Raw genomic sequence first — 24,527 nt, 5'->3', positions numbered from 1 at the left:
TAGGAAGCACACTGTATATCAGCCAGCATACCAAACAAAAGTGAACATGCGAATTAAGGAGAAAGAAAAGTGGATGAAAAAATAAATAATGCTTTCTGACACCTGTTTAAGGTAAATACCTTTGTTATGACAATGGCTGAGCTGGACATGGTGCTTTAAACCTGCTGTTTGCACACAGATTCAAGTCATTGATAAATGACTCCACATAAGAAGTCTCGCTTTCTTTTGTCCGAATAGCAACACACTAAAAATAATTATGCGCAAATTTAAAACTTGAAAGAAAATAAAAGGTTGACTTGGCTTAAAACTGTACTCTGTGTAGGGCAGCACTCACCTTCTGAATAGGAGGCAACCTCCTGCTCTCCCGGTGCACCGCCTCCAGCGTTTCCATCTGCATAGCTACGAGGCCTGTGGGTCAAAAGTCACGATTAATTACCATGGGTCACGTCCCTGTGCTTGTACACACACAGAAACGCACGCAGGCCACTGTACACAAACACCGCGCGCCGACTTACTCACCCATTCACTCAGGATGCTGACACATGCCGACGCCGAAACACAGCCCATATTTACAGATTTAAAGGCCAGTTAGCATGTTGCGACTTAATCAGCTTAGAGGTCTCTGTAGCTTTAAGCCTCTGCTTAGAATACACCCATTCAATCTTCCTTTAGCTTTCAAAGGACGCTGTGGTGAGAAGAGTTGCTGTATAAAGCTGAGGGAATTAGGACAGTGCCCAAGCATGACAGGGGAGGGGGGCTTGTGCAGATCAGGGCTCAGTGAGATAGATGGACTGTACCTGGAATCATGCTGTGCAGACTCTTGATGTGGTCCTGGGTTACTCCACTCTCCGTGCACACTTTGTCAATGAAGCGAGCTATGAACCTGACAACGGAGTTGGCCACGTCACTGGTCTCCGAGTCCTCAAAGCCGCTCTCCGTGTCAAAGCTTTCTGCCACACTCCCTGCAATGCTGCAAAGCACACAAGCGCCCGTGTGATGATTGTGCAACTCAGATTATCGCAAATGCAATGGATCAGGAAGAATCGGCAGGAACACGATGAGGAGTGACAAAATGGGTTTGAGGAATCTTAAATTAAACTATGGCAAAGCCATGGAGCCTTGATCAAATTTTACGCTGATACCATCTTAAGGTGCTCACTTGGATGCTGCACGTGATTCATAGGAGACGAAAATTCTCACTGGTTTTACAAACAGTGAGCAAAAGTGCTCAGGCATCTTCTGGGGAATACAAACAAGTCTGTGGCAAAAACAGTATATAAAAAAAAATAAAAGAACAAAATAAATTCCAAATCAAAAACAAAATTCTTGGCCACAGCATTCCCATCATCCGTTCAAACACGGAAACAAAACAAGGACACATTTACATACTGTCCGTTTGTTGACTGGAGAGTAAAGCTGAACATTTTGGAGCATGAGGATTGATTTCTGATGGTTATATAAAGCCCAAAGGCTTCATCGTTTATGCTACTGTGAGCCTTAAAGACAAAGGATCCAGATAGGAGACCTGGTTGGTCAGATTTACTGTGGCAGAACACGGGAAATCACTTACACCATTTGGTGTGTGTCTGTGTGTGTGTGCGTGCGTGTGCGTGTGTGTGTGTGTGTGTGTGTGGTTTGGTTAGAGTGGAATTACCGCTACGAAGTCTCTCGGCAGGTTTAATGTTCCAAAATGCAAAACTCCATTTGGTAAAATGACATTGTTGATGCACAGAGAGGATGTGGGCCGGATGTGGAAAATGTCTTGTGTTTCATTTGGCTGAATCTCAGGGTATCACGTACACAGAGTCATGCCACATCCACCCACATACAGATCATCACCTTGTTAAGAAAGAGACCAGTAATCCCAAATGCAGAAACCTCAGCCTGGCACTTTCTCCAGATAACAGTGTGATAATTGTTCTTGGAAATCTTAGCTGGTCAAAATGTAATGCTATTAAACGTTGACAATTTGAAAATATTCTATGATGACTGCAGGGCTTTTTCTCTTTTCTCTTCTTGAGTACAGTGTATATTATACACTGTAGTGCAACTCCATTTTGGGGGGAACTCAATATTTTAAGAAAATTAGGAATTTCGATTGTTAGAACATGGCTTGCAACTTGTACTTAGCAGTTTTTGTTAAACACAGACATCATATTCTAAGTCAATGTCTGAAAAAGGGCAAGAATGTAATCAGAAATTAGCAGTCTTTCTTATGTATTATCTCAGCGTGAATTATGCTGTGTATGTGTGGTGTGTGTGTTTAAGTGCGTAATCAATTGATTTATTGACTGAATCAAATTTCATTCTATTTATCAGATAAATGGTTTGGTATTTCGTTCACATTTTTAAATAATGTTTTTCACATTTTAAATAATTAAATGCTATTTACAACTTCAACAAAAATGTAAAAGCCTGTCTTAGTTCCATATCGTAAAATGAAAAGTTATGTTTTAGACTGCTGGACAAACAACAAAGATGTCAGATGAAGCTGACCTATTGGTGACGATGCTGTTGCTGCCACTCTCCCAGTCGGCGACAGGGGCGTTTCGGAGCAGCTTGTTCTTGCTAGTATCTAGTGGGACCAGCAGGTAGACCATGAGGCTGGCGTAGTGGATGGCCTGGCTAAACACCGTGCTCTCCTCGTTCTTCACCAGCTCCTGCTGCTTGTCCTTGCTCAGGCTGGGCCACACACGCAGCTGCTCTGCAGCCAGCGCCATGGCGGTCCGCTCCATGTCGCTGCCTCCTGGTTGCGGCTGAGGCTGACCCACGTCCTGGAACAAAAGCATGATTTTAGGCGCGACCTAGAGGGAATAGTCAACACAATTACATCTGCTGCCGTTCACAGGAAAATAAGCTCACAGTATGGGGTATAAGTGAACGCCAGATAAAAATGGTGTTGCGGTTAGTGTTCTTTCTGGCAGCAATCAATCACTTTTTTAAACAATCAAAAAAACAAAACACACAATAACCATCATCATTTGCAGAATAAATAGTTATTTTAATCATTTTTTTAGTAACCTTTAGCCTTGCAGCGATGCCCACTTTCTCTTCAAGGCTGGTCAGATAGAGGGATCGGATCTGCTTTTGGACTTCGCTGTAGAAGGTGGCCTCCCAGAACTGCTGGCTGGTCCAGATGGGATGGTCCTGGACGCACGTGTAGGCAAACTGGTTCACCCCCGCAGCAAGTTTCTGTGGCGATGCAACACAGCAGAATTATTTGGGCAATCACTGAGGAGCGTTTTAATCACAACAGCTGACAGAATCTGTTATTGAGCATTGGGGAATGTTTCCTTGGACAGGCTATTGAAAACAACATGGATGTAGTGAACAGACTCTTGCAAATAAAATAAATGTATTGAATACAGTGACGTTTTGGTCAAAGAACCTTCATCAAGAATCATTGCTTTATATAAATATATATATCTATTATATAAATTTGCCCAATAGTTTCTTCTTTTTTAATATTTTGAGGACTTCCAGGTCCCCTTCTATGCAGCTGTTCCTTTGTATATGTCAATATTGTGTTTTTCTCTCGTTATTTAACAAAAACACAAAACAATACTACAGTGACAAGCCAGGCCTTTCCTCTGTGCATTTGGAAGCAGCCTTACTATTTACTTCACTGGTTTGTGTTGAGGAGTAAAGCACCTGCTGTTTGCAAAAATAGGACGTGCGGTGTTCCCCCCTGAAGGCATTGAAGCTACTCCGCACAGTATAAGCTAAGATATAAACACCATACAGCAATACTGGGGACACGATACTTCCCCACCACATGACCTGGACTAAATGAGACTGTGCCAACTAAATTTATAAATGACCATGAACCCTCCAGCATCCAGTATATTCCCCCTGAGCTGAGCTGTGAGGCCATATGACTTTCTTTAGCAAGGCTCAACCTTTTATTGGATTAGCTTCTGATTTTGTATACCTAAGCCTGACAAAGAACATCAACATTGTGGTTATCATTATTGCTTTTTTTCCCTGCTCAAATGACCAGAAATCATGCGGCTACTGTAATTATTAGAGACAGACTCAAAAGAGCTCTACTCACAGCAGCACCCTCTAGAGTCTGAGTAGAAGCCAGACCCAGGGGAAGGAAAACATAAATACATAAATCCAGTTCATACTTTGCCCTACTTAAATCTGCCTTTCTATGTTTTCTATCCATTTTGTATTCACTTATTTTTTATTAAATTAAATGTGGAATAGAGTCTACTAATGTATATGGGAGGATATTGTCTGAGGAGTGAGAAAATGCATATAAAACACCCCTGCAAAAATCTCTATACAAGCTGCTCCCGGTCCATTCAATGTATTGACGTTATGCCTGTGCTCCTCTGTATGTTGTTTGTATTGTTGGTGACTGGGTCCACCTTTCCCAACAGAATGAAAAAGTGGAAGAATATGTACTTTAAATAATCCCAGCACTAATACAAAAACAGGTGTGGTCATTGGGCAAAAAAAATAAACCTTGGTTGAAATGACATTCGTTCTAGCCACTAATGCTTCGAAGATAGGCTGCTGTGAGAACAATGTTGGTCGAGTTCAAGATAATAGACTTGCAGATCATCTAAAAGCATCAGCCTGACCCCTGCATATCGAGGTTAGTTGTAAAAGATGGGGATGATAAACGATCAAAAATAAGTGGTGACAAACAATATAATCAGGGAGAATCTTAGCCCATTCGTGGTGAAACACCTCCCTGTTTTAAATAGTGCATAGCTAGTGTACGTAGTGTGTTTGTGTGTGGCCGCACGCCTTCTCTTTATGCCAAATACTCTGCAGGGCTGTTTCTGTTGGCTGCCTTGTCAGATCTGGTACAGGTCAATTTGACCGTGGTCAGCTCTCCCTACTCTGATAATATAGCGGGCCTCAAGATAGACATGAAAAGACGGATGGGTAAGGGGGAGGTGAGTTACTGGGGAGGGAAGTATAGAAAAGAGGAAAGAGGGAGGACGAAAGGAAAGAGAAAGGGGAAGAAAGGGAATGGGTGTAAGGAGGGATTCACCACAAGGGACCCACATGGATGTATGTGTTAGCAGCTCAATCATTTGGTTGTGGAGGACAGGGTCAAAAACAAGCTGAAAAAAAAACCAACCCAGAGAAAAACAGAGCAAAATGCCTTATACAGTTCAAAAGAGGACAAATGGCAGGAATCCTAGTAAATAAGGTCATGGTTCCTCATCATCTTCTTGGATGTATAACCTGTCTACAATTTAAAAAAAATCATTGGATTTAAGTCATTGGATCAACTCAAAACAATTGCTTTAATTTATATTATTGTGTTTTTTCTCAACTTAAAATGTGTATCTTCGTTTTTCAATTGATGACACCTAAGCAATACAGATTCTACAAATGTAAACATTTTCAGATCCAGGAAAAGAGAAGGACAAATGTGTATCACCACAAATGGAATTGTTCGTCGACTCCAACGACAGTTTCTTGGCCTGTTGTGTATCTCAACAGAGTGGAGCAATCTGCCATATCTGATATGCCAGCAGTCCGGGGGATGCAACATTATTAATTGTTTTAGTTAACTTTGTGTTGCAAATTACAGTTTCAAAAATCGATTAATCTTAGAGAGAAGTCCTGTTGGAATGCGGTCCTGCAAAAATGCAGACCTGTCAAAAATAAATCTTTCCTACTTTCATATTTTCATGCCTTTCTACCTATGACTATGCGTGCATTGTGAATTTGTGACTGAAAAGATGTGTGTCCTGTGCCCATACAGAGGTCATGATCCAAACAATGTATTTTCAATACTCAAGCCAGCTAAACAAAGATGAAGCAAAAGTATGCTGGAAGATGTGGAATAAACAAGCCCATCATAGCATCCATAGGTCATTATTCTCTACATGCACAATGCTTGGTTAACATAAATGTTCCACAATGTGAAGTAAACAGTGATAAGTCATGTTCTGGACATCGGTGGAGGCCTTCAAAGGTCACTCAGTAGATGCTTTTTCCTGCCTAGGACACGATGTAAAACTGTTTGACAGGGCAAACTGTCAAATTACTCCATGCGTAAACTGTGGCCAAAAGAATGCTAACAGTCAAGTGTGTCTTGCCGGATAAATCACCCTGAATTATATTTGGACTGTTGACTTGCCGCTGTGTCCAATATGTATTTTTCCACACAAGAAGCCAAAGGACAGGCAGGCAGGGACCTTTATTCTGGTGACAGATTCAAATGCGGCACAAAAGGGTAAACCAACAGTGACCATCAGTGACACCTTCTCTTCTCACGATAAACCCGAACAAGATAATGAATGCCAGGGGAACTGCAAGCAGATTAGTATCACAGCGAAATGTTAAATCTCACCTGTTACAGAGAACAACTGTACAAAGGTTGTGGAGAGTTTTGACAAAATTTACCTACACAGGTCAACAGTAACCCTGCCTGTCTGATCTGGGTGATAAAATCCTGTGAAACAAAACAGTGTTATTCTTGATTCCAAGCTACAATGACTTCATGGGTTTGGTTAGGGTTCTCTTAAGCGTATGAAATATTAATATAGGTCCAACAAGTGATTTAACGTGATAAAACTTAAAAAGGGTAGCACTAAGGCCAAACTAATGAAATAGGGATTCACAGAGTGAACGTGCAGTAGAATATGGGTCAAAGACAGAAACTCATTATTGTCAACATATGGTGAGAAGTTAAAACAAAACATAGTCTGGTTCCTTGCAGCAACCCGCTGTGGATGTTGGGAGCAGGCTGGTGCATGGAAAGCAGAGAAGCTTGATTTGTTCTGGACACTGGATATGGGACAGTAGCACTATGAGCATGCAGATAGTGCAGGCCTGCCAAACTATGGAAAAGAACAACAAACAGGGACTTGACCAGTGACTGACTTACTGCAAACTGGAAATGAAGCTGGCTTAAATGGGCATTGTCTGCAGCAAAAGCACTTGACCAATGTTTATTATACAATTGAAAAGGGGATAAATAAAAGGAAAATACATACATTTCAAATACTGTCTGCTATTGAAATGTAGAAAGATATTGTAGATACTAAGATCCACAGTTATAATTCTGGGAAGCTTATATTTAGAGACACATTAACTTGGGTTTAAGATGTCTGTCCTCTATATTGCATAGTCAAAGACCATTCCTCAAATTGCCTAAATAAAGGCTAAAGAATCTACAACAGTTGCTGGACTACACAATATAATATCATCTTTAAAGGACATGAACTGAGAGTAAAAATTAGAGCTGTTATGTAAATATAGGTCCTCTTTTAAGGTGCAATGTTTCAACTGAGACAAAGGAATAAAACCGATCTGCCATTTAAACCTGATGAGTCATATGGTCCTTGATGGCTTGCCAGGTCCCAGTGCAAGGCACAGTATTACTACCAAACGAAGAGCGAATGTGGACAGTTGTGTCTGTCCCTATAGCAACTACAAAGCTGTAGGGACATATTTGTGGTGAAAGCTGCAGCAAAACCCGAGTTGATCATGTGGAGTGCAAACCGCAGGCCACTGAGCTAATGTCATGAAACGCAGCTCCAATATCTCTGTTCAGTGGGCCTAGGTCAGGATCAGTGTGGACCACAGAAAAAATAGCTTGGTTCATCTTCACTCAGGAACACTGCCCCCTTTGAGACCTTCTGTAGTGTACAGATTAACATGGTATTAACCCCCGTGCTGTCGGTGCGCAGAGGACATACGACCAGGGCATAACCAGGCTTGACAGAGAAAGGTGGGAAACGATAGGTGAGGGTTTGTCTGGAGTACATACTCAGACCAAACACCACAGGATGAAATACTGTATAAAAAAAAAAACTGCAGGGTTGTTTTCCTGAAAGCCTGTGGGGGATGCCTTAAGTAATATGTAGATAATCAAGAGATAGAAGTGAAGTCAAACTTCAACACTTATTTTCCTTTCCTTCTTACCCTGTAAAACACTGTTGAGAGAGGGAGCAGTGCAGCCGCCACAGTGAATTCTTCCGAGCTGGAACAGTCCTATGGATCAGACAACAGAGGAGAGGTGAGGATGGGGAAAGATGTAACAGGACATACTGTCTGCTTTGGCACACTGTGTGAAGCACTTTACACCGGAGCCTACAGAGCACCAGTCTTCTCAACCTAAGCTAACAAGGCAGGGATCCTGGCCTACACAAAGGATTCAGGTGAGGTGGTAGAAACCCAGTAGTTGGCCAAACTCAACTGGGTGTTTTTACACAAGTGTGGTAGAGGAATATCAGGTATCTAAATATCTAAACCTTGCTTCAGTAACTCCCCGTTACAAAGACACTTTCTCCTCTCGTCGCAGGGCTACAGTCTATAGGGACATTCCAGAGCCATTCACTGTCTGCTCTACCCATTTGGCTCTACTCCCCCCGCCGTCACTAGCCATATGCTTTCAATAGACTTATATAATCCTTGCCCTGACACAATTGTCAGAACGTTCCCGTTTTCAATTGTTATTTGATATTTTATGTTTTGTATTCTAAACCAGATTTTCATATTAAAGCAAATCAAACAACGTTACATAAAACCCCATGGGCCTTGGCTGCAAAAGGAACGTTTTGACAGAAAGCTAATTTCAGAAGTGATTAGTTTAAAAATGTCTCGCATAACATTTTTACTATTCCAATGGATCTTATTTGATGTTGTTGTAGATTCAAGAAATGCCATATAATAGAACAACATTGAGGTCAACTGTACTTGGAGGAAAGGATTTAAGGGGCCAACAACTGGTGCCTTCCAGAGATCACATAAAAAAAAAAAAAAAAAAAGAACTGGAGCCCAAGAAACCCTTCATACACAGGAAATTGGTATTATCTCGCATAAGCTTTGCTGGGAGTTATTTTTTGAACTCTGAAAATGGGAATGGCTGGCGGAAACCTAAGTTAAGACCATTTCATCTCAAAAGAACTGATTCTGATCTGTCCTTAGAGGGACACCATAACAACAGGATATAAATCATATGCTCCCTCTTTTTCTTACGTACATATCTCATCCATCGCAATTAAGAAACACAACCACATGCTATATAACACACAGGACGATAAGTAAACACTCTTCTCCATGAAGTATCTTCTCCATAAATGCATGTTATATTAAGTCAGTGAGGACTTTTCCCCACAATAATATGACCAGGAAACACACTATCAGTTTTTAATTTTGGCGGGAAATGTGGCAAGAGAGTTGTGAGTGGAATGCTGTACTTCCCAAAGTAGTCAGTAGTCAGTAGTGGGCCTGGGCCTGCCCCCCCCCCCGAAAACACAGGAATGTACAGAGAGGAGCAAATGCAAAACACACGTTCCTCAGCTACACATGAAAGACTCGCCCCCTGTCGACTGAGCAGCATACTCTTGTGTTTTATTTTTCTTGTCGCCGACTCTTTACAGTTATTTGGTTTTGCGGTAAAAAGTTCCAGCTTGGAGCAGCACCAAAGCATTGTTTGCCGGCATCCTTAACAATGCTGCAGGTCACAAGAGTTCACGGAAGCAAGTGGAAGTAGAACTGAAACTGTACAGGGCAGAAAATGCGAACATTAAACAGACAATGAAAATCAGGTTAGCAATGTAGAGTCTGCAGACACTTCTCCCAAGAATGTGCGCATCTCATTGGGATGAAATGTCTGGGTCGCATTGGCAACCACAGTTCCTTAGGAGAGACCAGATCAATTATGGGACTGACTGTCAGATCATGAAATACAATCGAAATGCTCTACATTCACGCCTGAAAAAGCAGAAGAAGTGACAATGCCGCACTTCCGTCCCGCCCCGCGGGAATATATTGTGACTCGACTTCCGCTTCCTCCTCTTTTCGCTGTGGAACACCTCAGAAGGGCACCGTACCACAGCGCAGTAAAAGATCTGGTCCAGAACCATGGTTGCCTACGCAACCTAGACGCAGGGACTGCAATCTATTACTTATGGGACCGTATAGAATCACGCGACAGTATGGTGATCACCCAGGGGAGGTTCACGTAATAACGTATACCCTGACATGTGAGTGGACGTGTGAGGGAAAATGCTTATGGGATACTTTCTGTAACACCGGCATACTCAAGTCTGTGCGCAAAACACAATATGCGGCAGAGCAGACCTATGTAAAAATGCACAAATGTGTGTCTGGAGCTCCAAGATGCTGCCTGACATATATCCTCCACAGACGCCCCCCTAATGAGGGCCCAAGAGGAGGGCACTCCTGGAGTGTGCATGCAGGCCCTGGGGGGCCTCTAATGACAGGCTCCTAAAGGCCAAGTCTATGGCTTCCACAAGTCAATGAGCCAACCGCTCCTTGGACAGTGGTCCAAAGCACACAAACAACCTAAATCGCCTAAATCCATTTGTGTAGTCCATATAACACTGTAGCACCCGAACCAGGCACAAAGTGTTAAGCCTCTCCTGCTCCCGACTCCAAAGGCAGTGGAGAGGCCGTTAACTCAATGACCTGACTCCGAAACAGAATGGTAATGACCTTCGGGGCGAAAGAAGCATTTGGATGCATGACCACTCTATCACCTCCACCAACAAAGTGTATGCAGGATTGTGTATGTAGACTGACAGTGCCTGCAGCTTGCTTATCCATTTCACCGGGGTGAATCCAGCAGCAAGGCCGTTTTCAGAGAAACCATCTGGATGTCTGCGGTGTGTAGGGGCTTGAACGGAGGCCTTGACAGAGCCAGCCGGCAAAACTACCAAGAAGCCCCAAGATGGGATTTGGGAGGCCCAGGTTGGGGGCAGGCGTCGCACACCCGCCATAAAGCAAGAGGCCAGTGGGTGACTACCTGGAATGAAGCTGCCCAACATGACATACAGAAATAGCTGCCAAATAGACCTTTAGTGTAGCAGCCTCTTTCCCTTCAGCAAACAGTTCCTGCAGGAATTGCAATATTGGTACCATAGGGCAGTCGGAGGGGGCAAGTCTCACCATTGTTCACACCATTGTGCAAAAATATGCCATCTCAGTGTGTACTGAGCAAGCAATGGTGGCTGGTCCCCCTCTAGGTAGGACCACAACATGCACTGCATCCTCTCTCGCGACGCAAACATGACCACCTCCACTCGGCCGAGCTGCATCCAATCTCCTCCACCACCTGGGGGTGAGGGAGCTAGACCGCCGAAACCGGGGGTTTCCTCTGGACAACAGGTCTGCACCATGGTTGAGGCAGCCAGGGATGTGGACCGCTCGTAGGGGGAGGAGATTCTGCTCTGCATACAGCAGTAAACGGTTTGCAATCTGGCACAGGGGGAGGGACCGGATTCTGCCTTACAGATTGATGTATGCCATTCCTGACATTCTGTCTGACCTTATCAGAACATGTCACCCCTTAAAGGCTGGCAGGAAGGGCTGTAGAGCTAATAGTAGTGTCTGTGGCTCTTACACATTTATGTGGTGTTTTGCCTTTATCGTCCACCACCTGTTGGCAGTCGTGCCATTGTAGACAGCTCCCCAGCCTCTGGTGGATGCATCTGCGGTGATGGTGGAGCGATACGAAATGCTCCCCAGTGCAGATCCTGCACGAAGGAACTGTGCACTTCTTCAGACTGACAAGGCCATCCTGCACCTATGTGAGAGTCACCCTGCGATACTTGTCCTTCACTAGGCAGAAATGCTTGGCTGCATACCACCCTGAGAACACCTTGGCTCGCAGCATGGCAAGGGGTAGCGCCACAGCCACTGACGTATTTATGCCCAGTAGCTTCTAACACAACAGCATCAATACACTCGGAATCAATACACTTTTCTCCATGTTGACAGCGAAGCCCAGGCTCCCCAGATGAAAAAGGGTTAATCTGGCGGCCTGTCTGACTCCTTTCTAGGAATGGCCACAGATGTGCCAATGGTCCAGGTAGTTGTACACCCTCACCCCCTGCTGGTGTAGCGGTGCTATCGCAGCTTCCACACATTTTGTGAAGACCCTTGTGAGACAGAGAGAGAGAGAGAGAGTGAGAGAGACAGAGAACAAATGGGAGAGCAAGGAACTGGTCATCTCTGCCCTGAAAGGTATAGCGTAGGTACTTACTGTACCGGGGTAAAGAGTTATGAAACTATGCATCTTTCAGATTTCATTTCACAAACCAGTCATTTGGTTGAATAAACCTCACCAATCGACGTGCAGTCAGCATTTTCATCAGATGCTTGTTCAACATCAGGTCCAAGATCGGCCGACAATTCCCATCCTCTTTGGGGACCACAAAGTATCTGCTGTAGTGTTTATGATGTAGCCCTTGGTGACCATTTTTCTGATCCACGGATTCGTCATGCATGCGTGGCCAAGCGGTTTTCTGGATCCACGGACTCCTCGTGCACGCACGGCAATCAGGCACGCACCAAGACAGAGCTACCCAGTGTGTAGCGGCTTGATGCAAACCGGATTGCCCGCTGCTGCGCAAATTCTGCCGGTCTGTGACGTTCTGTGAACGAGTAGGTGCCGCGCAAGATTGGTCAGGCGCATGCTCCCACGCCCGCATGTTGAACCTGGGCGCCCCGTGGACATGGAGGCGCAGGGACTCAATGGGTTGGCCGTGTGCTTGCTCCTGGTGATGCATCGTGGGCAATGTTCATATAAAAATTGCACCCTGGCGAGGCATGGCACAAAGGGATCTTCTTACATGGGATTTAAGAGTTTTGCACGTTTTATTGTTGAATCTGTGATTGGGCTCAAACGGTGCTTCCTGGTACAGTGGGGGTTCTTAAGCGGCAGGCCGGTGTTTATAACGGGAGTCTGGTGCACTCCCACGGTGGGGGGTGTGGGGGAATGGGGCATGTGATTCATGCCAAGAGATTTGGGCACAGAGGTGGGCAAATAGTGTGTGTCCTCTCCTGTCAAATAGTATGTGTCCTGTCCTGCACCTCCGCCGCTTCTACTGCCTCCCTGGGAGGGGGCCCTGTGGGGGATGAAGTACTGGCTCTTCTTCTCCTCCACAAACCTTGTCGTCATGAGGCCCATAGCTTCCCCAAAGGCGCCGATGGGGGAGACAGAGGCGTCCAGCAGGGTCTCAGTCCTGCAGTTCGGATAGGCCCGACCAGATGGACCAGTTCAGGGCCACGCAGGCTCCCATGCTACGCCTTGGACCACGCATCGGGTGAGATGGGCGGCAAGGCCCGTGGCCTTCTGCAGCTCCACCTTGGCCAAGCCAGCGAGCTCTGCCAGCAGCTTGGCCTGGTAGTGCTAGAGTAGGCCCCGGATGTTGATAGCACAGGCTGCCTGCCTCGACGACAAGTAGGCCTTTTCAGCCACTACCACCAGCTATTTGGCCGCCTTGGTGGGGAGCGTGGGCTTCTTGTCCAAGCCGAAGCCCTGTACTGGGGCGAGGCAGCCAGCGATGGGTCCTTCCACCAGGGAGAAGCCCTGGTGAAGGGCCGCAAGAAGAGAGGGCTGGTCAGGGCATCCTGGTGGGGGGCTCCGGCAAGAGCTCCCCGTCCAGCATGAACAGAGCCGTGTCCGGGACTGTTGTAGTGGGGAGGCCCGACACAAGTGGGATCCAAGAGGTGAAGCAGGCGTGGAAATACAATATCTCGACATCAATCTTCTTACGCAAAGTGAGAAAAAAGGAGGAAGCACAGATCGAGCCACAATATCGTCACTTCTTTTGCCTTATCAGGCGTGAATGCACAGTGTTTTGAGTGGATTACATGATCTGACGATCAGTCCCACTAGAAATAGATCACAGTCCCTGCGGAACCTTGTGAGGACATCAGCCGAGCAATCAGAAATAGAGTTATCAGAGCCCAGATCACAATGAAAGTCTTGTCCTACTGTCTTTAACAGGGAATAATTGTGACCCTTTTTATTTCAAGGACCCTCAATCTGAGAAGCAATAGGCCACCCCATTTGATAAGATTTTATCTCTGGGAACCCAATTTGAGTAGATTTTTATTGTTAGATATGATTTAGTCCAAGATTCCATACCTGTCATAGTTATAGAGAGATAACAGTGAAACTATAATGAAATCATCATAGTTTAACATCAAACATCATTATTGTACATTGGTGCTAGTGCTCGTAAATGAAATAATGGTCAAGTGTAACTACTAGTCATTTTCATTGGGACCGGCTGGAACAACTTAAAGGTTGGACCCCATGTCGAGAACCACCGATACATAAAATTGACTGTATATATGAATGAATATATAAATACATTTCTCATTTATGCATATTCAAGAACAACCTTATTTTACTCAAAATCATAGACAAACAGAAACACGTCTATGGCCCAGTCTACGTCAGTCAGAGCAGACCAATCAGAGGCTACGCTTCAGGACGCTCTGACTGACGTAGACTGGGACATGTTCCAATCAAGTTCAAGTGACGTCAGCGAGTTTACGGACGTAGCGGTGAGCTTCATAGCTACGGTAGTGGACAGCATCGTTCCCACGGTGAAAGTTTGGATATTTCCAAACCAGAAGCCGTGGGTAGATAAATCCATCCGCTGCGCTCTGAATGCTCGCACGGCCGCTTACGTCGGTCTTGTATCCAGAAAATATGGACATATACAATGCGGCGTCATACAATCTGCGGAGGGCGGTGAAGGACGCTAAACGAACGTACAGAGAGACTGTGGAGCTACAGATGGAGCAACGGGACACCAGACGCTCGTGGTAGGGGGTGCAGACTATAACAAATTACAAGAGCAGCTCCTCCCCAGCCACGAATGGGGACGCCTCCCTAGCCAACAAACTGAACTCCTTTTATGCGCGGTTTGAGTCTGGCAACAGCATCGCTAGCTCGCCGGCTAATTGGAGTTACACAGCTGGGGATGAGCGCGCACTCTCAGTGTCAGAGCATGACGTCAGGAGGGCTCTGATGCGGGTGAACACCAGGAAAGCCGCGGGCCCAGATGGCAGATCTGGGTGAGTACTGAAGACCTGTGCAAACCAGCTAGCCCCGGTGTTCACTACAATATTCAACATCTCGCTGGCTGAATCAGTGGTCCCGTCCTGCTTCAAGTGGTCCACCGTCGTTCCTGTCCCGAAAATCGCCTCTCCAGCCTGCCTGAATGACTACCGTCCGGTGGCCCTCACCTCGGTGGTCATGAAGTGTTTCAAGAGGCTGATTAAGGATTATATCTGCGCCTGCCTCCCCCGCACCTTGGACACGTTGCAGTTCGCGTACCAGCAGAACAGATCCACGGATGACGCGGTCTCCCAGGTACTGCACACCACGCTCACGCACCTGGATGGCCGGAAGGGGGCCTATGTGAGATTGCTGTTCATCAATTATAGTTCAGCTTTCAATACCATAGTCCCCACCAGACTGGCTGTCAAGCTGAAGGAGCTTCGACTGAATACTCCGCGGTGTGCCTGGATCCTGGACTTCCTCTCAGCCCGGCCCCAGGTGGTTAGGGTGGGGAAGCACATGTCCAGCTCCCTCACTCTGAACACAGGATCCCCCGAGGGGTGCGTCCTCAGCCCCCTACTGTACTCCCTGTACACACATGACACTGTACACTCATCAAGTTTGCTGATGACACCGTTGTCGTGGGCCTGATCACCGACAGCGATGAGAAGGGCTACCGCGAGCTGGTGGCTGACCGGTCACTCTGGTGCCTGGACAACAGCCTCCACTTGAATGTCAGCAAAACCAAGGAGCTGATTGTGGACTTTAGGCGAGGATTACAAACGAGGACGCACGCGCCCTTGGTGATTAATGGGACTTCTGTCGACAGGGTGAGCAGCTTCAAGTACCTGGGAGTCCACATCACAGAGGATTTAACATGGACTTTACAAACAGAAACTCTGGTGAGAAAGGCGAGGCAGCATCTTTACCACCTCAGGCAGCTGAGGAAATTCTGGGTCTCGTGAGGATCCTCAAGTCCTTCTACAGCAGCCAGTTTTTTTACAGTTTTCATTTGTATGACGCAGGCTTACAGTAAGTGTGGGTCATTTTTTGTAAATCTTGGTGGATACGTGCAAACAGGGCACATCAAGCTTTTGGAGGATGTGTGTGTGTTCTGTAAGAGGAAGTGCGAAGGAGGGTGTTCAAATATTGCTTCCCCTTTGTCACCTCCTTTTTTATTTTTTTCTCCAAGTTTTAGGTTATGTTGACAGCAAGCAAAACAAGGACTGTGCACACATGGCAAAACACTACAGGATGGAGAGCAGGCAGCAGCTTGCTGTGTGTTCCAGACATCTTGGTGCTTTTCATGGAGAGTCTGCCACTGGGCTGAGGACTTCTGCGGTAGCCATAGGCCAAGGGTAAATCCATATTTAGAAGCCATTAGAGTCAGACCTGGCTTTAATCTCAAAAATAATGAATCAGATCATCAACCGCTGTGTTTTATAAAATAAGTACAGCATAAAAAGTGTGCGGAAATGCAAATGAACAAAGATGTCTCCCTGAAAACGCTGCATTTGGTGTATAGAATCCATCAATTATGTGACATGGTCCAACAGTTACAAACTTATCAAATCACTTTTTAAGAAGACGTCTATGAATTTGAAGTATGCAATATAGCTGAACAACCGTGAACTTTTTACAACCGAAGCAGACTCTGCAGATCTGTCGGTACTACAGCCAATCAGCATCAAGCAAAGTCTGCCTTAGTGGTAAGAGAGCAAGACAAAGCAGCAAAGTAATTCACAAAAAACATCTGAGTGTAGTAAAAAGTGTCCGCTTGCCCTTTGTCGAACACCAGAGGCACTTGGAATCATTTAACCATGTTCCTTAAAGATCCCTACCCCACTCAAGCCTCATAGTAACCGCTAATCACAGAGTGTTTTGGAGCGCCGCTATGAGGCCCACGGCCATGAGTGAGGAGAACACAGAGGGCCCGTATTCCTTTCTGACAGGAAATGGTTGGAATGCCAGGATACATCCACAGCAGGGCTTATTCCCCCGCATGGCTTTCGCAACATGCAGTTCCAAAATGGCAACAGCTGGATTACTGACCAGTAAGCACATGCAAGCACAAATGCACATGGGGTCACACAAATACCCAGATACAGTATACACATGAAATAAAAAATAACAAACCTGCCCTTATGTTAAACAGCTTAATTTGGGTTGTTACTGTGAATGATTGATGCAGAATAAGTTTGGAACATGCAAAATACATTTAATGTGAAATGTGTCTCAGCACCTCACACTTTGTGAAAGTGGTGCAAAAGACATTATGTTTCACCTGCTTCAAATCTCCCCACCTTTGGCCTATTGTACAGGCATGCATTTCTGCACAACATACTTCTTCCTTTGGCTCACACCCTGATGTTGATCACTAACAGAATTTCCGTTATCGGACATGTCACCGAGCCGACACCATGAACCATAAAGACTGTAACTGGCTTCATAATGATGACGTCGTTAGGAAAGTGAGATAGACAAGCACACCTGACACCCAAGTGAAACATCACACTGCCCTTTTACAAGAACTTACAAGATTATTTTTTTACAATGCAAGTCATTGAGGCTCAATTTCCTGCTGAGGGATGTATTACACAAACACCAACACCCAATTACACACAATTGTCCATCATTACTGTCAATAGTAAACACTTCGGGGATATGAGTAAGAGGCATGAATGGTTCCTGAAAGAATAATTACGAACAGACCAATTTACTACTTTTATTCTTTTGCATATTATCTGAGACAACAGCCTAGATGAAATGTGTGTTTAATCCAGAAAGAAATGCTTGCTGTTTGAACCCTTCTTGAGGCTCACTTCTGTGCCCCATATGAGAAATACATTAGTATTATAAAGTAAAAAATATTTCAGTCTCTGTATTGTTTGTCTATGATTTTAACTGGCAACATGGTCCATGGAGATCTGCGCAAAGAGTAATTCTTCATTTTATTGTTATAATTTATAACCTGCTATATTCTATATTTAAGGAGTAAATTATGGAACTGAAATAATGCATGGAATGTTAACCCATGTGGATTTAGCCCTTACAAAGAAATTGCTACAAACAACATCCATACAATGTAGAGAGGATTAATCGCCTTCTTTCCAGATGTACATGAACATATAATGGAACACACACACACACACACACACACACACACACACACACACACACACACACACACACACACACACACACACACACACACACACACACACACACACACACACACACACGGCTGTTTTTCCTCTAGCTTAATGAGCTATGAAGGCCAAAATTGCAAGCAACTCACATTTATCTACATGGCGTCCTTCAAGGAATTTAGTATCCCCTTTCCAGTGTTTCTAAACGAGGAAACGTCCAGCGTTGCAATCTTTTATTTTATATTGTTTTTATCGTACTACTCATCTCTTCCTAAAACAGCTCAGACATAAGGATCTAATTTAGCGCACTACAACAAAACAGGACAGACACGCTCGCCGTCTGGCTATCAGATCACAAACACCACAATAGGCAATCTAAATGGTATGCACCCCTGCATTGTTCTGGACTTTCAAAAGAACTCTGGTGTTCACTACTGAGGCCATGCAAAGGAGAGCAATAGTCTTCTTGTCACGCTGGCTTTTCAACATCTGCTCACCACAAGTAGACTACTGTGAAGGCAGCGCAGTGTTCCTCCTCCTGGAAACAATGTGCCTGGATGGAAGACACGGACGAGGCAGCCCATACGGAAACTGGACAACGCGGTGGCACGGAGCAGCTCGTCCGTGACAATACTGTGTTTATGTCTTCACTTCAAAATATGGAAAGAAGAAGAAAAGCTAAGCGGCTCTGTCTGTCTCTGTCTCTGCTTTCTGACTTGATATTGTCCAAGTCACCCATGGTGCACTGGAGTTCCTCCCGCTCTGTTTTGTTCCTGAGGAACTTCCTCTGTCCCAGGCAGATGGTGGAATTAACTGGTTTTCTGGGCTATATTATTTCGCGAAAGAATGTCTGGAATTCAAAAAAAAAAACCCTTTAAAAGCTATGCTTGGTAAGTCCTCTGAAAAAAAAAAACTATTAAAATCCTCAGCTAGGGGTAATGCAAAGTAGTAAAAGGCAAGGAGCTACCACTTAAGACCCTGCATCCTCTTGCAGACTATTAACAAGCTTAATTTGATGGAGCCATGCATTGTCTTAGTTACTGCACTCTGATGAGAAGGCCAACAAAACTCTAATATCTACAGTATCTGAAATAAATATTTTTTTGAAAGTCGCTCACTGTCAAAACTATTGTAAATTGAGATAAATTGTGAGATTATGGAAAAATCAAAGCATTTTTTTTGTTCCTAACAACAACTTAAAATGTTAACATTGTTTAGTTCTCAAAATATTAACAACTTCATGCATCCAAATATTTCTGCAACTTTTAGTTGCATAAGTTTGACTACATTTTATGCTTTAACCAAAGTCTTTGAAGCCAAGTCTTTGGTTTGAAAATGAATGTAAAGGTTATAGATCTGTTAAATACAGACATTTAAGTAGTTTACTTACATTTACATATCTGTTTTCAAAATGCCTTTGCAAGGGATGTGTTATGGTTTATTTAATGTGCTGCTTTCTACATGAGGTGCTTTTATTCTCATTAATATACATGACATTTGACCACATAACATATTTATGGGTGAATCCTTTAATTTCCTTTTGACATTACAATAAGGATTAGCTTCTGAAACTACACAACACAGTGTAACGGTCATTATGAGCTGTATGACAAAAGGAAGAGTAAGTGACGCCACCCACCTGCAGGGCACAGTTCATCATGCGGATGATGTAGTCAAACTGCTGATGGTCCAGGATGGCCCGGTTCTGCTGGACGTGCAGGCTTAGCTCTTCGGTCAGACACTGCCGGGCTGCCTTGCCTTTGAGGGCCCGAAGGGCAGCAGGCAGAGTCTGGTCATAGAAAGAGAGGGATGAAACGGAAGGCATTTTAAACAACTACATTAACCCCTGAAGATAAATAGTCGACGTTAGAATATTAAGAATAATTCAAGGACACTATGTTGCACTAGAAGCTAAAAACATTGGGAAACAGCGCTAAAATAATATAAAAAATTACCAAGCTACTGGGGGAATGTTTAGTCATAAAACCAGGCAATAATAAGAGACAGAAATGTATATTTCTAAAACCAACTCCAGGCAAAATCCAATTTTATAAGCCTTGCAAGAATTATGGTGAGACCCAGACTTAATTTAATTTAAGTTTGGGTGACGAAAAATTGTTTAATTATTGTCAATTGCATTGTCTAAGTGCAAATACCCCAGACAGCTCTACTATTTTCATTCCAATTCAGACCCTGCAAATAGTTTCTAATCCTTACTATGTATGAAGTCACCTTCATGCCGTGATGCTATATCTGAGTCAGTATAAAAGCCTTTGACTGTGAAGAGCTCAGGGACACATAGAGTATCGTTTAACAGCCAACAAGCAGGAACAAATTGGAAAAGACCGGAATTCATTTGGCTCGCTATATGGCTAATGGTTTTCACATTGGCCATATGAAGGTAAAGGGTTTACAGGCTCATGGTGGGGATGTGTGCCTCGCATTTTTGAATCTGTGCAAGGATGCACGTCTGACTTCTATAACGGCCATATAAAGCCAGAGGGATGCATAAAAAAACAAAAACTGGCTATTGTCCCATTTCAAGCACAGTGGATGCAGTATAGTATGTTCCCCTTTGGGCTCACTTACAGACGGCCACAACGCAATGTGACTTTAAGGAAACATTCCTTTCCTTTAGAAGGGGGAAAAAAAGCAAATGCAGACTAATTGCCATTACTCCAAAAACAATACCCATTTTTATCTTTATCTGTAATAGTGCTGTATTGCAGACCCCCTTTCATTAGTCACTGGGTATGAGATAAAGAAGAGGGCAGATATATTCTGACAGAATGGGTTGGGGTTGGGCTGGATATCTATAAAGTAAAGATTGGATGCCTGCAAGCAATATCAGTCCTCCTGCTGATAGACACTGTGCATCACCTTCTCAGTCTCCAGGGTCTTGTTGTCAAAAATAAAGGAGATGCAGGTCCGCACCACCTCCAGCCTGCGAGCACTGTTGAACACCGAGCCGCTCTTGCCCATAATCGACACTAAAGGACAATGAAGACAATGAGTTAAGGGATAACACAGAGCTACTGTCAAAAGACGTTTTTACAATTCAGAATTTTATTTTAACCAATTATTTTACGTTTTTGTTCACAGTTGGTAAACAATTTCAGTTTAGACTATTGATTAGGCTAATGACATTATGGGTAAAGGAATTTATTTTCAACTTTTTTCTGATATCCAGGGGGATATGAAGTGGCTTTTTATCTATGATACAATTTAATATGCTGTTAGTTTTAACATACCAACAGGTGGCCCCGCAGGCACGACACACTTCTTTTCGGGCCGTGCGGCGGCGGGGGTGCAGGCGTGCTTGGCCATGCCCTCCTGCAGCAGCCCCTCCACCCTGTCGTCATCCAATGGAGGGAAGGGAACCTGGTGCACTCGCAGGTGGGATCCCTCGGAGGGCCGAGGCACTTTCTGGAAAGCCATGTGGGGGTTGGGGTTCTCCTGGAAATAAGCCAGAGAAGGGCATTATTAGACATATTGTGCATTCCAATTACGTACGTTTTCATTACAAAAAAGCCAAGTTTCAGATGTTTTGTCGCACATCAAAAGCAGGAATATATATAAAATTAAAAATTAAAAAGAAAAGTAGGAATTTGCTGTAATGGAATAGTCACTAATTATAATATGGAAATACATTTGTTTTGTATAATAACAAATAATTATATAATTTTGATAGCTCGCATACAATTTGACATTTCAACATAAATGTACAAAATAATTCTTAAGTCCATGTATTTAATTTTCATATTATTAATTATCATATCCAGTTATCATCTTAACCTCATCACAAGTCATTGTATTCCCAACAGATTAATTCTTTACAACATTCTCCAATTTTTTTTTCTTCTTGTTAGATTTTTCTTATATCCTATATTGAAGACATTTCAATAGTATAATATGATATAATATAATATACAAATACAACAAATAAGCCTCAAGCAATGATGGACTGAACCTCCTCCATGTTCAATGCTTACATTTTTGTAGAGTTGCTCTGAAAGTTCCCTCATGTGTTTCTGCAGCTTGGCGGGGTTAGCCTCCTCTTCCTTACAGCGCTCAATACCAAAGGCCACCAGCTACACACACACACACACACACACACACACAGACACAGACACAGACACAGACACACACACACACACACACACACACACACACACACACAATGACCAGAAAATTGAGTTGAGTATTAGAGGATCATTTGTGTAGGGTTATTTTGGAAATACGAAAAATAATTAAAATATGAAATTATATATTTTTATGCTAACAAATAAAACATACTGTATTGTGCACAAAAGTTCTGGGGCAAAAAAAAGTATACTGCAACTAGCCTAGTTCAAGTTCAAGAGATTAATTTTGGTTGGTATAAAGAATAATGAGTGAAATAACAAACTGGCCATCATTGACAACCATTTCAAAGTATTTTTTAACCTAAGCCTTATCCTTTCGATCCCTTGGATTCAACCCGAGTCAATAGCAGAATATTGATCCAGTATTGAAAGAATAGCTTCAGATGACTGCTATACAATGGGCCAATAAGGTTCCTGAAGAACTTAGCTACAGAAACAATGAACCACAATGATTTGATCGCCCATTAGAAACACACTCTTAATTTACTTACTTATGGGATACTGTATAACTAGCACTAGCTTGCAATACCAACAAGTATTTTGAAATAGATTGATTTGTATAATTTACAAATCCCCACCCCTCAACACTTCTGATTTAAAGCCTGAAGTTTAATGTGATTTCTCTGAAGTCCAGGCATCGTAGTCTCATACCTCATCAAAGAGATCACAGGTTCGGTAAGGCGGACCTCTTTCTGAGACAAAGCCAGCGAAAGCCATGCCATCCAAAACCTTGGTCAGGAAGTCATTCTCGATTAGGCCTCGCTGTCCGAGGAAGGCAGTCTGGATAACGTCAGAGGTCACAGGCACAGATTGAGAACAGTCTAAACAGGAAGGATGGTAATCATGATCATATGCACGCAATGTAAACGGGATCACCGTAATGATCACGGTGTTCAAAAGAATTGCAAAAAAGTGAGTGAGAGACCTTGGATCAGCATTTTTTAAAGATAAATACAATGTTCTCCATGCACAACAGGAAAAACAATCTAGCTACAAATGACGAAATGCAAAATAATTTAATTTTCTTCTTCCTAATTATCTATTCTTCTGGATGAGAGAGATAAAATGTTCAAGGCCTGGCTCTCACTTGGCAAAAGCAGTGCTCATGTATAATCTGAGCCATGTGGGGTACTTAGAAAAGGACGTGCTGAGAGGTTGCCATGGGGACGCAACACATACCAACAAACATAAACCAGAAACTCAAAACAAAAATGTAAACCATATACACTTCATATGGCGCACTGCAGCTTTGTCCAAGGCCGAGGACTGTGTCCGAAAGATAAACAAAAAAAAACAACAACAAAAAAAACAAAAACCTCATGCCTCAATCATGCATCAAATGGAACAAATCAAAATAACTTGCATGCACGCACCCACGCAGGCACACACCCACGCACGCACGCACGCACACACGCACACAATTTATTTATGAGTTTTTAAAAGCACATTTGCCACGTTTGAACTCATTTGGAAAACATTCTTGCCAGATGAAAAGAACACTGTGTTCAGCAGCGAATACAATTGCAGTATGCAATGAATTGCAATGTGAACAGCATTCACATTTACAGCCTGCTAACCCCTCCTCAGCTGAACCAAAACTCAGACCAAGGTAGCGCAGACTGAGGAAGCCTCGTCGTCATCACTCCACGACTGTTTTGAGGATACCATGTGGGAGCCTTTTGAACACCTAGACATTGAGCGCCACACCTCCACAGTATTATCATACATCAACTTCTGCATTGATAATGTAACTACAAAAAAGCAAAATAAGGCGTTCCCCAACCGGAAACCCTGGTTCAACAACGGAGTGCGAGTGCTGCTCAAGAGCCTGGGATGTAGCACTCAGATCAGGAGACAGGGAGGCCTACAGTAGAGCCAACGCAGACCTAGACAGAGGCATCAAAACTGCTGAACAACAGAACAAACAACACATTGAGGAAAACTTCAAGGAAAACAACCCCCGCACCATGTGGCAAGGCGTCAGGAACATCACTGACTATAAACAAAGCCACAGCACTCAAGCGACACCTCCCTCCCAGACCAGCTCAACACATTCTTTGCCCGCTTTGAGGACAGCTCCAACTACCAATCACCACCTTACCAGAGTGTGACCAGCCACTCAAACTCCAGTCCTATCAGGTCAAGTGGGCCCTACATAACACCGACAGCAACAAGGCAGCTGGGCCTGACTGTGTTCCGGGGCCGTGCACTGAAGGCATGTGCCAGACCTGATGATCCGGACACTGTCCGGATCTACCCTTTCACACATGTAGCAAAAAAACTGAGATTGTGTGTGTCAGACGTGTTCACACCACCTGGAAATAATCTGTTTGGTTTAGACGAGGGGCGGAGCCTGGGTAGAGCGTGCAGTAGGCAGGACGTGACGCAATGCCGCAGCAGAGTTTTACAGCACACCCAAGATGGCGG

General features: G+C 44.0%; 1 protein-coding gene across 1 annotated transcript in view; it reads right to left on the bottom strand.

The window, feature by feature from the left end:
- sbf2 (SET binding factor 2) overlaps window positions 1-24,527 on the bottom strand; it is a 104,520-nt gene that overhangs the window by 27,400 nt on the left and 52,593 nt on the right. Inside the window, exons 12-21 of the mRNA XM_079997881.1 lie at window positions 22,752-22,880; window positions 21,948-22,046; window positions 21,207-21,411; window positions 20,836-20,945; window positions 19,595-19,744; window positions 7,903-7,971; window positions 3,022-3,192; window positions 2,497-2,774; window positions 798-970; window positions 335-408 (exon numbers count right to left, since the gene is read on the bottom strand). Of these exons, the coding sequence (XP_079854007.1) occupies window positions 335-408; window positions 798-970; window positions 2,497-2,774; window positions 3,022-3,192; window positions 7,903-7,971; window positions 19,595-19,744; window positions 20,836-20,945; window positions 21,207-21,411; window positions 21,948-22,046; window positions 22,752-22,880 (1,458 nt within the window). The remainder of the gene's footprint in view (window positions 1-334; window positions 409-797; window positions 971-2,496; window positions 2,775-3,021; window positions 3,193-7,902; window positions 7,972-19,594; window positions 19,745-20,835; window positions 20,946-21,206; window positions 21,412-21,947; window positions 22,047-22,751; window positions 22,881-24,527) is intronic.

This window comes from Zeus faber (assembly GCF_960531495.2).
Source record: "Zeus faber genome assembly, chromosome: 3".
NCBI lineage: Eukaryota > Metazoa > Chordata > Actinopteri > Zeiformes > Zeidae > Zeus > Zeus faber.
Note: the sequence above shows the minus strand (reverse complement) of the source record. Positions and strands in the feature narration are given on the sequence as shown.